This window comes from Sus scrofa, chromosome 9 (genome assembly GCF_054392235.1).
Source record: "Sus scrofa isolate SSC_HxYL_T2T_F1_AM1 chromosome 9, Sscrofa_HxYL_maternal_Yorkshire_Landrace_v2.0, whole genome shotgun sequence".
NCBI lineage: Eukaryota > Metazoa > Chordata > Mammalia > Artiodactyla > Suidae > Sus > Sus scrofa.
The window spans coordinates 139,702,740-139,719,522 of NC_139391.1; the positions used below are offsets into that span (position 1 = coordinate 139,702,740).

At 51.4% G+C, this 16,783-nt stretch overlaps 1 protein-coding gene and 1 long non-coding RNA gene across 3 annotated transcripts in view; both read left to right on the forward strand.

Annotated features, from left to right (window-relative positions):
• The window catches only part of CD34 (CD34 molecule), a 24,645-nt gene extending 8,121 nt beyond the window's left edge, over positions 1–16,524 (forward strand). The window contains exons 2-8 of one of the 2 annotated variants that reach the window (NM_001434991.1): positions 2,909–3,148; positions 3,786–4,036; positions 5,327–5,407; positions 13,488–13,638; positions 13,885–13,937; positions 14,284–14,448; positions 14,978–16,524. In NM_001434991.1, coding sequence (NP_001421920.1) covers positions 2,909–3,148; positions 3,786–4,036; positions 5,327–5,407; positions 13,488–13,638; positions 13,885–13,937; positions 14,284–14,448; positions 14,978–14,992 — 956 coding nt within the window. In that variant the 3' untranslated portion in view covers positions 14,993–16,524. The remainder of the gene's footprint in view (positions 1–2,908; positions 3,149–3,785; positions 4,037–5,326; positions 5,408–13,487; positions 13,639–13,884; positions 13,938–14,283; positions 14,449–14,977) is intronic. The other variant, NM_214086.2, reaches the window with a different exon arrangement.
• On the forward strand, positions 45–703 carry LOC146400235 (uncharacterized). The gene is made up of 2 exons (XR_014816630.1): positions 45–183; positions 502–703. It is a non-coding gene; the product is annotated as an uncharacterized LOC146400235 (long non-coding RNA).
• Positions 16,525–16,783: the final 259 nt, after the last annotated feature.

The window sequence follows — 16,783 nt, forward strand, 5'->3', positions numbered from 1 at the left end:
TCGGGGCTCCCTTCTCATTTGCAGGCAGATCCTGCAACCTGCTCCTCAGTTCCTGGCCAAGTGGCGGGTGGGAGGAGGCCGCCACAGCCCGGAGCCTGGCCCTAGTGGCTCGGGCGCTGGCCTGGGTCCAGGATTGCTTCACTCCCCTGGAACAGGCACCTCTGTCCTCAGAACCAGCAGCGGGTCCGTCCTCACATCTGGAAAAGTTCAAAGCTGTTTGTCTGGGTGAAGGAGGCCCCGGGGGAGGGGTTCAGAAGCATGATGTCACCGCAGGCAGGCCCAGCTTTCTTTGGAGAGAGAAGAGGGCTGGGCCAGGCTGGGCCACAGGGATTATTCCCAAGAATTGATGTATTGGAAGGAAGAAGCAAAACGGGTGGGCGGTAAGAGTGATGTCGAGGGGATTTCCAGCAGCGCCCGGGATGGAACCTTGAGGGGAGGGTCCTTCAGCGCAGCATCCAGACGCTCCTACCACCTGCCCCCTGCATTTATTTCATACCTTAGGGTCTGACTGCTGAGAGGGTCTGATTTAAAGAAGACTGGATCTGGAGCTCCCTGGTGACTCCGCCAGTTAAGGATCCCACGTTGTCACCGCTGCGGCTCAGATTGCTGCTGTGGCATGGGTTTCATCCCGGGTGGGGGAGCTTCCACATGCCCTCCGTGGGCCTGGCCAAAAAATAAATAAAGAAAAAGTATAGAAGACCGAGTCTGCCTCCCCGTCTATTTTATTTGGATGAGTCTAGGCTCCCCACCCCCACACACAGCCCCAAAGCCAGAGTGTGGCAGGTGCATGTCATCCTCAGCAGCTGAGAGCCCCTGACCCCCTGCTACTTCTACTCCAAAGGCTCTGCCAACCTCAGTGGCCCCATTTTGCTCCTTTTCCCGCAAGAACGCCATGGCCTGCCCTCTTGGCCAAAACTTCAGCGGTCCAGGTTCTTATCTCTGAAGTGGAGATGGTGCTCTCCCTTGTTCTTCCTTCTCATCTGTCCCCTTGTCACCTGCTCTGGAGCGTAACAGTTGTACTCACCCTGAGGAATATCAACCTCCCTGCTGCAGGCAGAGGTGGGGGAGTGAGACGTGTCACCACCTGCAGGGGAAACCTCAGGCAAATTTCCTTGAAAGTGATGCCAAACTTCCCTCTGGATGCTCAGGAAAAACACTGCAGGTTGTTCATCTGGGAGCCTCTGAAAAACACACCTGGATCTCAATCGAGAAATGTCAGAGAAAAACATTAGGGCAGCCTGGGACCCTTAGGGGTCTGTCCTCGAGGATGGCACTGCTGGGTGTAAGCTCTGGATGCCATCTACCCCTGGCATTTATGGGGCTCAAGCCAAGAGCACAGTGAAGGCCCACATACTATATGCCTAAATACTTCAAAGTTATAAACCAGCCCGACCAAGTGGCAAATGAAATATCTTCTATCCTCTTACCTTGAAAAACATACCTTCTGAGACATCTGGAAGGTTAGATTTGATCTTGGGGCTCTCAGAGCCTTGGAATTCAGTTCCACAGTGGGACTGAGAGGGAAGAGGGGGTCCTTGGCCCTCGCCTACCCCTTTTCTCTTCTCCTTACCCATGGCTCTGGCCCACACTGTAAGGAATCTTGTGTGCATGCAAAGGATACCCCACCCACACACCTAAGCTCTAAGCCTTCTCCCTGCAATCAGGCACATCTTGGCCACCCTTGGACCTTGAAGGAACACACGCTGGTACCGCAGTTCACACTTGGGAGGAGGGACTCAAGGAAGGGAAGGTTCAGGTCCTCAAGTGAGCCAAGAGCCACTTGGGCAAGAAGTTCTTGGATGTCTTATCCCCAACATGTGATCTAGAAGAAAAGGTACATCTCCATTGGCCCCATGGCCCCCTTGTGGTTTGAGGATGCGGAGAGCTGGAGGAGGAACGAGTGTGGACTCTGAAGTGCAGGGTCCAGATGGGCAGCTTCTCCATCCTATTCTAACCAAGGACCTGCGGGAAAACCTTCAGAGAATAACGCGTTTCAGGAGCTATTACACTATAGCCATTTAACATCTGACATCTCATTGACTTTCCCAACACTCCATGCAAGGAAAGACCCTCACTTTAAACATTAGAAAACTGAGGTGCACACACACACACACACACACACACACACTTACATAGTTATTGGCAGAGGTAGGACGAAGCGCTCTCTCTTCCCTCTTATTTGATGAGACACCAGCTTTCTGCTTTCTGGTACATCAGCTAGGTTCCTAGGTCAGAGCTTCCAGAGAAAAATATTGAAGTCACCCGCTGCAGTTTCTCAATCAAAGGACAGAATAGGTTTGAAGGCCATGAGGGAAAGAATGAGGGAACTTGGGAGCGAGGGAGTCAAGGGAGGAGGGGGGATCTTGAGGGGATTGCACAGCGGTGGTGTGGACTAGTAGTTATTCCAGTAGTTAATGTATTGGACAGAGAGTGACAAAAAGGGAGAAGGACACATTAAAAAGGAAAGAAGGGCGCCTCCTCGCCCATATTTTGGATCTTTGCAATATTTATTCAGGTGTAATTTGACATGTTAACATTTCACTTAGCATGTTATTAACGTTGCCTCATCTCGTGCTGCTATAGTTCTTCCATATTTTTATGTAATGATTTTGGTAAGTCATATAACATCCACCCTATTGTAATTTAGTTGCTTACAGCTTCCTCCCCTTATAAATAACAGTATACTAGGTGCTTGGTACATGCACGCTTCTCCCTCTCCTTTTCCTTGGGGAAAATCCGGGGAGAAATTAGTCTCCTGGCCAGGAGGGCTTTCTTGTTCTGTGACCTTGCCAGGGGTGGCAGCGAATGTCCTAGACGGATCCACTCGAAGTCGAGAAATTGCAGCAGGTGGTGCCAGGAGGCTCCAGGAAGAGTTGGCTTCTGATTTTCCTTCCTTGTTTCCCCACAGCCTCTGGGTTCACAGCTGTGAACAGCTCAACTATTGCTTCCACCTTGCCAGCTGCCGCTGGGTCAACTCCCACCGGGCCGGCTACCGCAGGGACAGCTATCACCGGGTCAACTATCTCAGACATATCTTCACCTGTTTCTACAAATATATCCAACGAGGAAACCACATCAGATGCTTTCGAAAGTGCCAGCCTCCACACTGTCTCTCAGGGCAGCAGTGGGACCACCGTAGCCATCTCAGGTAAAGCATCTGTCTCAGGCCCCAGAAGGATGTTGCTGGCCCCTGCGTAAAGCATTAGGATGTTTGCAAACCATTCCCACCCTCTATTTCCTCCAACAGACGGAAACATACACGTGCCTTGTCCTAATGGCTTGGGCATCACGCTTAGGATTCCCTAAAGTCGGCTCCAGACCGTTCTTCCTATAGTGACAGCTCTCTCTTCCTGTAGTCAATGCCTTGACCTCTGACTCTGATCAGTCACGCCCCTTGTACTCCGTGAGTTCAGCTTAGTGATAAAATAAGGACCCAGAGGACTCCGTAGAGATTGCTGATGGCTTCTAAGTGAAGGAAAGTGTATGTGCAGGTTCAAATGCAGGGCCTTCGAGTTCTCTAGGCTGGGCCAGTATCCTGTTCAGCTTCAGAATCCTGAGGGCACCTCTAACGTTGGTGGTGCCAGATTATAGCTGTGGTTTCACCAGCTGGATGGGAATGAGTTGGTAAAGGGTTGGGACATGAAGTCATGAACCCTTCACTCCCCGGACGCCCTTTTCTGGGTCGGAGTCTGTGCCTGCATCCGTGAACTGAGATGTGTGGGTGTGGGTGTGTGTGTGTTTGTGCCACGTGCACATATCAGCACTTGTGCTTTGGTCAATTGCAGGCCCTACAGTTAATTTCATGTCTACCTCGGCGGTCACCCTCGTCCCCGAAACCGTGAACTCTTCTGTCCAGCCTCAGACCTCTCTAGCCACAGCGTCCTCCGCCACCATCAACTTTACAACTTCAGAGGTGACCCTGCAGCCCAGCACGTTCCCAGGAAATGTTTCAGACCCCCTCTACAACAGTACCAGCCCTGCGAGATCCCCCACCAGCCCCTACACATCATCTCCTCCTACCCCAGGTAGCCACAAGGTAGGTGGATTGGGCGGAAAATGAAGGATTGCCCCCCAGTTCATTTGTACACAGGCTCTCTCTCCCCTCAAGCTCTCCTTATCCCAACCATGAGACCTGGGTCCCGTAGGCATTAGCATAAACATGTGCAGCTTAGGAGTTCCCGTTGTAGCTCCGAGGGTTAAGAACCCAACATGGTGTCCGTAAGGATGTGTATTGGATCCCTGGCCTCGCTCAGTGGTTCAGGATTCGGCGTTACTACGAGCTGCAGTGTAGGCCACAGATGCAGCTCCAATCCCGAATGGCTGTGGCTGTGGCTTTAGGCTGGCAGCTGCAGTTCCATTTTGACCCCTAGCCCAGGAACTTCCATATGCCACAGATGTGGTCAAATAAATAAAAATTTTCAAAGACGAGGCCTAAATCTTGCTGGAAGGGAGGGAAAGAAGAGACAGGCAGCGATGGGTGGTGAGGCTGGTCCGTGCTGTTGGTGCTGTGTTTCTAGGGAGTTGGAGGGTGACGAGGAGTCTCAGAAATCCCTCCAGTCCTCAGTGGTTCTTCCCCGTACCTCTTGGTCTAGTCTTTGTCCGGGGTTACCAGTCGCCTTTGGACATATCTGGAAACCATCTTCCGCTTAATGATGCTCCTTTGCCCAAAACGCTTGGGCAAATGCCCCTTCCTCCAGGGGAGAGCGTTGGTGGCATGCTAGCTGAAGAGAAGCGGTACAGAAGTAGGCAGACGAGTGCTGTTGCGCTCAGCCTGTCCCTCTCGGCCACGGGACTTGTGGCTGTCTACAGCTTTCGGCAGGAAGGACAGTAAATGTGAGAGCGTGGGGCTGCGGGACAAGCATGGGGGGCCCGCCTGGTTTCTGTTTTTAGAGGAGCCGGAATAGAAATCTGGAGCAGCCTGGGCACCAGGAGGTAAAGGAGTGTCACCAGAATCTGCCTGGCCCCTCGCGGTCTGTTTGCCTGCACGTGTGTGATGCATTGGAGGGAAAACAGCCCCAAAGGGAAAAGATCCTGCCTCCTTGCATTGAAGCACCATCCAAGCCAGTGTTTACCAAGCCTGCAAGTAGCTACTTGCCTGCAAGCTGGGACTAGTGATGGTTCGGATTATTTCATGGGGATAGGAAGTCAGATAAAGGAAGAGTATGTATGACTGTTAGAAAGCTCTAACCACCTAACAAATTTTTAAATTTCCTCTCTCCAAAACTTCTGGAGAAAGTATCTCACAGAAATTAAACCAGAAAAGAGACGGGGAAGAAAAGAGGGGCAAAGATGCTGGCTTATTCCCTTGGGTCTTCTTCTAATACAGGGGGAAGTCAAATGTGCCCAAATCAAAGAGGTGAAATTGACCCAAGGTATCTGCCTGGAGCGAAATGAGACCTCCGGCTGCGTAAGTCACCCCCCAGCCCCCACTCCTTCCCCCCCCTCCTCCCCCAGTTCCTTCTGAGCAGCCTTTAGCCCAGGCTTGGACTGGCCTGACTTGAGTGGGCGTGGGGAGAGTTTAACCTGGGTGGGCTACTTCCCATACCCAGCTTTGGGTTTAGGGCGTAAGAGGCCCCATCTGGTGGACAAAGAAGGGAAAGACAATTTTATTTAAATTTAGTTCCTTTTCCCTCTTCTATTGTACGTTTTATATACATATTGTCAGATTTAAGTTTGCTCTTATGTTAAAGTCCTGCCTGAAATATAAACTAGTAACCTAAACTATCAGTTCATTTATTCTTATTTTCATGTCTCTTTAATGTGTACAGAATTTCTTTTGCTGTAATGCTGAATTCTGCATATATAACCATTTTTCCCTGACATTGTTTATTGAATGATCCTCTCCTTTGTTGACTGCAATGCTTCTTTTAGTTCCCGTTAAGTTTTTATATGTCCTAGGGCGTATTCTTCAGAGATATTTTATTTGTTCAATTTGTCTTTTTTTTGCCTGTTTTAATTTTTTAAGTACTATACTTGTATGTTACATCGCTTTAGTAGCCAGCCGAAAAGGTCTCTGCTCATTACACTGTAAAAATTAAACATTTTTCATGCATTCTTTTAGAAAAACTTTAGAAATGTCTTTTTGAGATCAGAACCCCCATAAAACCATTAAAATTTTAATGGAATTCCTCTAAATTCCCTTCAGTTTTTTCTGATTTCCCCTGGTATTGTTCAGTATCTTACCTATTTTTGGTTTTTAAAATGTTTTTCCTGTAGGTTTTATGGATTTCTTGAGGTTTATTTATGATATAGATTTTCCATGATATATTCCAATTGATTGTTGCTAGTATATTAGAAGGTTCACTGAGTTTTTAATATTTATCTAGTGTCTAGTCACTTCTTTAATTTGCTTATTATTCCAGGAGCTTTTTAGCTACTTGTTTTGTTTTGTTTTGTTTTTAAGGTAAGCTTTCATGTTACCTATGTTGTTTTTCTCTTTCTTTTCAGTAGTTATGTCTCTTCTTTCAGTGTCATATATTATTGCACTGATGAACTGTACAGCTTAGCGTTAATTTTTATTGATAATAGCAGATTTCCTTGCTTTGTTTCTGTAAATCCAATTTTTTTTTGTCTTTTTAGGGCCACACCCACGGCATATGGGGGTTCCCAGGCTCGGGGTCGAATCAGAGCTGTAGCCACGGGCCTACACCACAGCCACAGCCACGCGGGGTCCAAGCTATGTTTTCTGCCTATGCTGCAGCTCACGGCAACGCCGGAGCCGTCACCCACAGAGGGAGGCCAGAGACTGAACCCACGTCCTCATGGATGCTAGTCAGATTCGTTTCTGCTGAGCCACAACAGGAACTCCCATAAATCCAGTTTCATGACAGCAATACGTTCCTGGAGGAAGAGTGGGATGACAGGATGCATAGTATTTACTTATAAAAAAAAATTTTCTCACAAGTTGGGAATCCATTTAAGGAACCTAATATATATGTGACCTGCATAGATTGGAAAGAGCTTGGGTAAACTAAATCTATAGTCTGTAGAGGCTGTTAAGTTACTTATTTTGTCCGTTCTGACTATTGGTGTCTTACCTGTGATTATCATTGGATTATTCTGACTCACAGGTCTGTTCCAAAAAATACCTAAGACAATGATTCAACTTAGAACTCTAAAAAAAAAAAAAAAAAAACAAATTTTGAAAAAGTAGCTTCACACAATGGAATAGCTAAGTGCAATTTGCAAAATAGTGAACTTAAGCATGAATATGTAGTGTACAAGTGTTTCTGATACTGATGTTCAGCCCTCTCCATTAAAAAAATTTTTTTGCCAAACACTGCTAATTATAGCCAAGAAAAATGACCTTCTCCCCACCCCCACCCAACCCCATACCATCTTGGTAGAGCACTTATTTTCCAGTGTATCACCCCGGTCTATGCCAGAGTGCTAATTCTCTGTACTAACAATTTAGAGCTAATTGCAGGGGACTCGTCCTGAGTGGCTGTCCATTGCTCTTTAAAGTTCGCGTTGAACGAGGGTCACTGTACGAGATAAGTGCCGGAAACTTACGGCCACTCCAGAAATAACTCCTCTCACTGTGCTGTGCTCTCTTCTTCTCCGAGGTCTTTGCTGTCTAACCTACTTTGTGCCCCTGCTGAGAAGGAGTGCACTCGACTCTGACGTGGGGAGGCTCTGGGAGTAGGGACGTGGAAGGATAGCAGCTCCTCCAACAGCCTAAAGACGGCTTCTGCACTGGCCCCTGATGAAGCCACTCTCTGGGGGCACCTGCCACGGTTTCCCTTTTTCTCCCACCGCTGTGGGTGCTTCTTCTTCCTGCAGGTTCCACGTCCTCGTCCCCCAGCGGCAGCGCCTCTTGGGGTGATTGTTCCTTAGTCAGCAACCCTTGTTCCCGAACTTCGGCCTGATTGTGTCCCAGACTCCTTCTCCTTGAGTCTTACCGCCTGCCTGTCTGATAGCCATCTGTGCCAAAGGCTGTGAGTGGTGTATTTCCTTCAGTTTTCCTTAGGTTGCATTTGTGCTCTTGACGTCAGAGGGCCTCATGGTACCAGTTCTCGGCAGGGCAAACCCGGGCCTGACGAGAAGCATGAAGGACATGGGTCCCCTAACAGCAGGTCCTTAGAGTGCTTATCCAATGTCAAGTTCTTCTACCCCGTCTATTCCCACAACAGAAACACATGTCATTCCCCACTATCTAGACACGCCTTTGGCACTGGTACATACTGAGTAGCCAACCTGTTAAGCTTTCCTACGGGGATTTTTTTTTTTTTCTTTTCTTTTTAGGGCCATACCTGCAGCACATGGACGTTCCAGAGCCAGGGGTTGAATCCAAGCTGCAGCCGATGCCTACACCACAGCCATAGCAGTGCAGGATCCAAGCCACATCTGCGACCAAGGCCACAGCTTGCAGCAATGCTGGATGCTTAACCCACTGAGCAAGGCCAGGGATGGAACCTGCGTCCTCATGGACACTATGTCAGGTTCTTAACCCTCTGAACCCCAGCAGGAACTCTGCTATGGGACTCCGTTAGGCTGTCTTGCGCACGTGCCTTCTGTAGACATATGGAGCCCGGCACGCTCCTTTTGCCCCCCAACCTTCACGTCCAGAAATCACCTATGTCAGCTGGGGGTACGGGAGGAGGGTAATCCCACACTCTCCCCAAGCACCTGTTGCCACAGCTCAGAACCTTCCTTAGCGGAATGTATCCCCCTGTGCCTCCCTTCCATTCTGCGTGTGCCAGGTTCATTTCGTTTTAGTAGTTTCCCACTCAGTTTCCAAGCAAGCGAGCTTACGCAACTCTCTCAGGCCACTCCTCTTTGTCCGGGGAATCCGCCAAGGGACTTTTTTTAATGGTGGTAAAATCGACAGAACATCAAACTGACCGCCTTCACCGTGTTTACGTGTGCGGCTCAGTCATGGTAATGAGGTTCACGTTGCTGTACGATCCACCTGCAGGACACGCTTCATCTTCCAGAACCGAAACGCTTTGCCCTTGGTCACCTCCCCGCTCCCCACTCCTCTCAGCCCCCGGGGGCCACCATCCTACTTTGTGTCCCCATGAAGTTGATGCCTCTAGGAGCCTCCTATGAGTAGAATCATATAGCATCTGCCTTGTCGTGACGGGCTTCTGTCAGTTCGCGTGATGGCCTCAAGGTGCATCCCCGCGGTGGCCGGTGTCAGCCTTTCCTCCCTAAGGCTGGATATCTCAGTGGGGGTTCCCGTCCCATTTGGTTCGTCCACCTTTGGCTCTTGTGAGCAGCGCCCTTCTGAACATGTCCATTCATTCGAATGTCTCCTCAGCCCTCTCCTTTCCTCTCCTTTGGGTGTATACCCAGAAATGGAATTGCTGGGTCACGCGGCAGCTCTATTTTCAGCATTCTGAGAAATCACCATATTGTTTTTCCACAGTAGCTACACCATTTTTTCTTGCCGTCAACGGGGACATGGTCGGATTTCGCCACCTCCTCGCCAGCACTTGTTCGTGTTCTTCCTTTTTTCTTTGTCTGACAGCCGTCATCTTGATGGGCCTGAGCATCTCCTAATGATTAATGACGTTGAGCATCTTCTCATGGGCTTACTAACCACTAGCAGCAGATCTTTGGATAATCGCTATGCGAGTCCTTTGCCCTCCAGTTTGTTTTTGAGAAGGACCTTTCTTTCGACGCAGAGGTTGCGTTTCGGCAGCTAGCGCATGTCACCCTTGGTCTATCACATTTCCTTCATCTGGGGCAGGCTGCCTCCAGCCTCCAGGTCATCCCCCCAGCCCATGCCTCCCTTGCCCTCTGCGCAAACATTAAAGGTCAGTTTCCACGCAGAAAAAATAACCTACAGATGGAGGACCGTGTGTCTTCTGGAAAGAGCCTGAGACCTGGGGACAGCCTAACTTCTGATCAGCTGCCCACTGGCGTGTGACTTGCAACAGGTCCTTTAATTATTCTAGTCTCTACGTGAGAGCAGGGGTTTGGCCCGCATTGTCAGACGCCCACGGAAGTCGATAAAATTACGGAGAGGGAGCAGGAAGAGAGAGGAGGAGAGAGGCAACTGATCTAGAATCTCGACACTGGGAACTATCTTAAAGTTCACTGTCCCTCTTGCCCCCGGTTTGCAAAGTTTGAGAAGGCTACTCCGGAAACGTTGGGCAGTTTTGTTATTACGGTCATTATTTTTACAGAATAACATGTGCAAGCAGATGTGGTTCGGGGTCCACCGAGCTGATTCCTGGGAGCGCAGTGGTGAGGCTGAGGCCTCCTCCTGCCCCCTCGCTCATGCTGTCTGCCCACAGTCTCTCTCGGGAGGATGTTTATTTCAAGCATCCGGAGAAGCATTGTGCTTTGTTCAGGATCCACCTGCTCCTCTGTAGGCCTGAACACAATTCACCGATGCGGTTGGATTCCAGAGGAGGAGGCTGGCCGCGGTTACTCCCTTGAATTGAGTCCAATAAACAAGGGGTGGAGGGACGCTCCGTGGAAGCCAAACCGCTGGGGCTGTTAAGATGAACAACAGCTCGCTTGAGATCTTGTTTGTCTGGTCTATGCCTCGTGCAATCTGGGTTTCAAAATTATGTAATGTACACCCACTCCTCCCAGCTAAGAGTCCAGGCAGAGAGAAATGACAATTGGTGGTAAGGCTGAATATGATTAAACATCAGAAGGTGGATTCTAGATGATAATAGCCTGTGAGGCATTGCTATTACTTATTTTATTTTTGTGTCTTTTTAGGGCCACACTCTCAGCATATGGAAGTTCCCAGGCTAGGGGTTGAATCGGAGCTGCAGCTGCTGGTCTATACCACAGCCACAGCAACATGGATACCCATCAGGTTCATTACTGCTGAGCCATGACGGGGCCTCCGAGGCATTGCTATTATTAACAGGAATAGGAATAGCTGCCATTTAGCCAGGGCCCCTTTGGTTCCAAGTCCCTTGTCGGGCATGCGTCTTAAGACAGCTCTTAGGTCACTGCCACACCTGAGTCTTCAGCAGAGGAGCCTGACACTCAGACTAGTTGCATGACTTGCAAAGAATCTAGTACGTAATGGAGCAAGGGTTGATGCCAGGCCTGATGGAAGCCGGGGCGGCTTCATGGAGGTGAGAGGAGTCTTGAAGGGTGGGGAGCCCAAGGGGGAAGGCAGGGTTCTTCATCCCCCTGGCAGCCAGGGTTGCGAAGGTCACAGGCTATCACGTGCCTGGGCTTCCTCGTGGTGGTAGCCAGTCCCAAGGCCCTTCCCACCAGCTGCTCCTGCACACCCTCTGCTCACTCTTCAAGGCATGTGAGGAGATGTTTCTGATCTCCCAAACCGGACGTGCACTCACCCTCCTCGGAATGTCTGTAGCGCTGAGGCGTAACTTTCTGATGGCATTTATCATGTAACCAGTTCTGTCACCCATTCGTCTCTTTGCGCCTCAGTTTCTTCATCTATCAAATGGGGAGAATAATAGTAGCCATCTCAGAGATCCTGCCATGGTGCCAGGGGATGAGCAGTGTCTCTGCAGCACCAGGATGCAGGTTCAATCCCCGGCTGGGCACAGTGAGTTCAAGGATCTGGCTTTGCCACAGCTGCAGTTAGATCACAACTGTGGCTTGGATCTGATCCCTGGCCTGGAAACTCCACACGCCTCAGGGCAGCCAAAGAAGAAAAAAATAGTACCCGTCTCTTAATAGGGTCATACAAGGCGTAAACAAGTTAACGTTATGCGTAAAACACTTAGAGAAGGGCCCGAGACATAGGAAGCAGCATTTAGCTTCGATGCCGAGCGTGCACACTGACAGCTCTGCCCACGCGGTGTTCATAGCTACGCCCCCCAACACACACTCATACCGCACATGCGACACCCCCCAGAGGGTTTCACACCACGTCTCCTATTCAGCTCCTGATGACTGTTGGAACAGCTGAATCTGGTTGAGGAAGAGCTTCCCAGGCCTCAGCAGGCTAAGCAGGAGCCACTCTGCTCGGCTTGTTTCAATGTCCAAGAGTCCGGTTCCTCTGCCCCTCTCAGGGACAAGACTCGCTTCAACCAGAGGCATCTGGTCAGGGCTTTGCTTCCTCTTCAGCCGGAAGGCTCAGGGCTGGGGAGGGCATGGTGCCTACCGGGAGGCAACAGAAAGCTCGCCCGAGGGCAGTGGACCCGAAGGAGAGGGAGCCTGCTGCTCCCATCCAGTGCGCCGCCCAGACTCCCCACAGCCAAGGCCGTCGTGGGTGCTTCTCTCCAAGGGCTTCCTTGGACACCTGTAGAACCTCACCTTTCCCGAGGCTGTGACTGCACCGCTCTGTAACCTTGGCCCCTGGGGACCTTCTGAGGCTACCTCTGGACTCTTGTCTCTGTGACCTGGAGGTTAGCTCGCCCGGCCCTCTTGGCCCCACCAAAGCCTCCGATTCCAGCTGGCAGAAGGCTGGGACATGAGGCCAGTCTTGACCTTGTCCCGCGCAGGCACAGAGGAGCCTGGGTCTTCCTGCCTGGGGCCATGGCACTAGAAAATACCCAGGCTACTTTCCAAGCTGGGGGGGGGGGGTGCTGGTTTTGCCCCAGGGGGCAGCCCTGCTCCGCAAACAGGAAGCCTCCTCCTCCATGGAGGCTCGGTTCTGATGCCCCCTCACACCCCCCGCCCCCCAGCAGTTTCCCCCAACAGGAAAGCGGTCAGAGCTGTTCAGGCATTTCCTCCTCCGCCATCTGCCATCCTGGACAGGGGACGGTCTGGGTTTCGGTTCCTTTCCCGTGCAGGGGAGGCCGCACCCATTGGAGGCTGCCAGCATAAACCCTGGGAGGTCTGAGTGCAGGGTGCTCCAGGGGCACCCGGCCAGGGCTCCCAACTCACGCTTTCTCTGTGGGAGGGTTACCGGTGTGCCTCCGGAGCCTGAGTGCCTGCGTCCTTAGGGACCGGTCAGCAACCTGGAGCTCAACCACGGCCCTCATGTTAACCCGGGCTTCGTGATTCTAATGAGACAGAAGGTGGGAGATTAGACGAGAACCCCGCTTGGCCTGGAGACGTGCTCTGTGTGAGGCCCTGGGAGAGGCAGGAGGAAGGGACCCGGGGCCCTGGAGTCTGTGTCATAGCTTTTGCCCTCCACCCTCCCTCCCTTGGCTTTCCGTCCAGTGTTGGAGATATTGCGCACTTGAAACAAAGGATCTTCTTTCTCTTCGTTAGTGTGGCACTGTCAATATCTTCTTTCGAATTTAATTTCGAAGGGCATAGGTGCACATGGGAAGTCCTTAGATCAGATGGTGTTTCCCGTCTTTGTTCTCTGGTATCTGCCACCTCGTGACACTTAGCAGTGACACGTCTTAGTCTTAGGTGTTTTGGTCCTGGAAGATTTTGGAGTTTTTCTCATTATTGTGTTTTTGCACACATACAGTTTCCAGGATTTTTTTTTTCCCCAGTAGGAATTTTAGGAAAAAACAAAAAAAGATTCTTCTTGTTTTGAGGGTCATAGTGTGACATTAGTCAGAACTATTGCCTGAGACCCAGACACGGTTCGGGGTCAACTCGTAATGTTACCTCCAGCTTGTCTTTTTTCTCTGCCTTCCCAGGAGAAGTTTAAGAAGGACAATGGAGAGAAGTTGATGCAAATCCTGTGTGGGCAGGAGCAGGCTGAGGCCGGGCCAGGGGTGTGCTCCTTGCTCCTTGCCCAATCTGAGGTGAAACCTCACTGCCTGCTGCTGGTCTTGGCCAACGGAACAGGTATGGGGCACCTCTGTTTGGGGATCTAGGGAGGGAGAGGGGCTGAGGTTAGAGGAGGCTGGGTAGAAATCGGGCGTCTTAGCCCCAGGAGCACAGGCACTGGGAAGCAGGACTGTACTGGCTTTGGGAGAGACCATCCTGTGAGCTCTACTCGCCACCAGAGCATCTTCTAGAACAGCGTAGGGGAGTCGAGCGGGATGAGCTATTCCATCCTCTAGATTCAGCAACTCCTGTTTCTAATTCTAGAACTTAGCAGCAAGTTCCTGCTTCTGGAAAAGCACCAGTCTGAACTGAGAGAGGTAAGTTCTCTGAGATGAGGGGCCTCAGTGGAAACTGAACTCCCCTGGGTTAGGGGAGTTCACTGGAGGAGCGGAGAGAGTAATTCTCTTCTCCAGACCTGCCCTTCCTCCCTCTTCACCCTTCTCCAACAGCCCTGGCCCTTCTATGTTTGAAACACAATTTTACAGTGCAGCTTAATTAAGAGATGTCAGTCTTAAGTCCTGTTTGAAAATCGCTGAGGTCTGTGTCTTCTTGGATTTATTCATTATTGGATCCCACAGAGGGGTCTAGCATGGGCTGGGCTCCTCTTCTAGAACCCACATTCAGCAGATGATAGGCTCTCTCTTTTTGTGTCTTCTCTTCAAGATGAGCATCCAAAACTTCTCGAAACAAGATGTTAGGAGCCACCAGAGCTACTCCCGAAAGACCTTGATTGCACTGGTCACCTCGGGGATCCTGCTGGCTGTCTTGGGCATCACTGGCTACTTGCTGATGAACCGTCGCAGTTGGAGCCCTACAGGAGAAAGGCTGGTCAGTTCTGGGGTCCAGAGCAGAGAAAATGAGGAAGATGGGTCTCTTGGGGAGGTCTCTGGATGTCACAGAGGGGGAGAAGCACCAGAAAAGACACCCGTGTGCTCTCAGCCAAGAATATGCATGCATACACATCACTGTATCCATAGGTGAGTCAAAACAGTATAGAGTGGATTGGGGAGGGGGCAGTACCTGGGGCCCTGCTCCCAGTGGTAGCCAATGGTCCATGTCATCTATTTATTATTTTTCCTGGGATAGTTTAGCTGGGTACAAACTATAACAGGCACTAAATCAGCAACTTATTGGCAAGCACATGAAAAGCCCATGGGCACCAACTGACTCATAAGAAAGGGACACATGGAAGGAAAATCTACCCTGAAGTGTCTGGATGAGGGAAGACAAGGCCAGGGTTTGACTCTTGGCCTCTGGGGAGGTTATTCCACCCTGGGGACTGCCTGTTTCTGCCGGGAGCTGGCTCTTGAGCTGGCGTGGCACGGTGTGGTTCTCCCCTCTGTCCTTTCTCCTCTAGGAGCTGGAACCCTGACTGCTCTTCAGGAAGAAAGGAGCCTGCACAGGCAGCTGCAACCTCCCTCTCCCCACTTCCGTTCCCTCCCCAGCCCCACCTCGCTCCCCTGCTTACCAGATAATGCTCCTTTATTTATATACCGTCTAGGGCGAAGACCCTTATTACACGGAGAACGGTGGAGGCCAGGGCTATAGCTCAGGCCCTGGGGCCTCCCCTGAGGCTCAGGGAAAAGCCAGTGTGACTCGAGGGGCTCAGGAGAACGGCACCGGCCAGGCCACCTCCAGAAACGGCCATTCGGCGAGACAACCCATGGTGGCAGATACTGAACTGTGACTGGGCTGGGTGGGGCGAGGCTGGGGAAGGAGCCCTCCCAGCCTCTGAACGTGTGCTGCCTCTCTTCCCTGCTCCCCTTTCCCGCTGCACACTCCCGTGGAGGCCATCCCTGGGACCCTGCACTGATCTCGGGGAGAGGCAGGCCACCCTGCCCTTTACACACGCGGCTCCTTGCACCCAGCCTCTGAGCTGCTCAGAGTTGGGGGGGATGGGGAAGCCCATGTGCAAAGCAACTCCTGGGGAGTTGATGGCCTCGCAGCGTTCACACGGGGGCTCCCTGCCCTCCTCTCTGCCTCACTGCAGGAACTCCCAGGGGAAAGCACGGGCTTTTCTGAGCTGTAATTTCCTCCCAGGAGGCTTTGCCTTCTACCGTCTTTGTTCCTTATATTTTCTTTCTCTACTTTAGGGAAACCAAAGCAACCCCTGCACCTGCTCCTTTGTAATGATATAGCCAGGAAACCTTGTGTTAAACCATCTCCCTCATCTTCCCTCTGAGTCACTGTGGATTCGGTCACCAGCCCCCCTTTTGCTTTCCACGTTCCCAAAGCTGCACAGGTTCCCCCGCATCTGTGGACAAAGGCCTGCACAGATCTCTGGCGGAGGCTGGAACTGGACTCCCAGTTTGAGAGCGATGCCCAGTGTCTGTGTGTTTGGGGGACAGGGTAGGCACACATGGACATGTGTGTTCCCACTCATGGGGCAGGTGGGTGAGGGCACACAGCTCGGTCTCTGCAGGGAGCCTCTGCTTGGGCTGCTCTTTCTCCCTGTGGTTCCGAGGGGACTGGACGGTGGCAGCAGATCTCCAAGCCATGCCTCTTGACTGTGCCCTGAGGCTAGGGTCCTGGCCTCATCCTCTGCCTCAATGGCTTCCTCCCTCCTCTCCCTGACTCCTGGGTCAGGCCATGGCCTCAGTTTCCCAGCAGATTCCATTCTGTCTCTGCCTCTGCCACTTTGACCCCGCGGCTCTGCACCCTACGCGGTCAGGGCCCCAGGACATCTCCAGAGGACCCCCTCTGAAAGCCACCTTCTCTGTAGGTGACCCAGGTCCTTGTTTTTTGTTTCTGTGTTTTTGTTTTTGTTTTTTTTTTTTGGGAGGGGTGACCCAAGAATCCTGACGATTGGAAATAGAACCTTCCAGAGATAAGAAGATGGGTGAATTTTTTTTCTGAATAAAAAACGGTATGTGTAAATACTGTAATTAAAGTGATACTGAAACACCTCTGTTCCATGGTTGTGTCCCAGCTAGGTGGGTCTGAAGACCAGAGCTGTCCCCCTATGGGACCTGGCCGAGGGTGGGGTGACGTGGTGGGAAGGGGCTGGCCGCAGAAGAGGTGGGACCAGCTCAGGGGACACGGGTAGCCACCAGGATGCTGCCCTTTATCCCAGTCTCCCCGCTACTCCTCTCCCTGGGGGGAGACAGAGAGGCTCACATCACAAGGAAGCTGATGTTTCTAGTCACAGAAGGAAGAACAGACG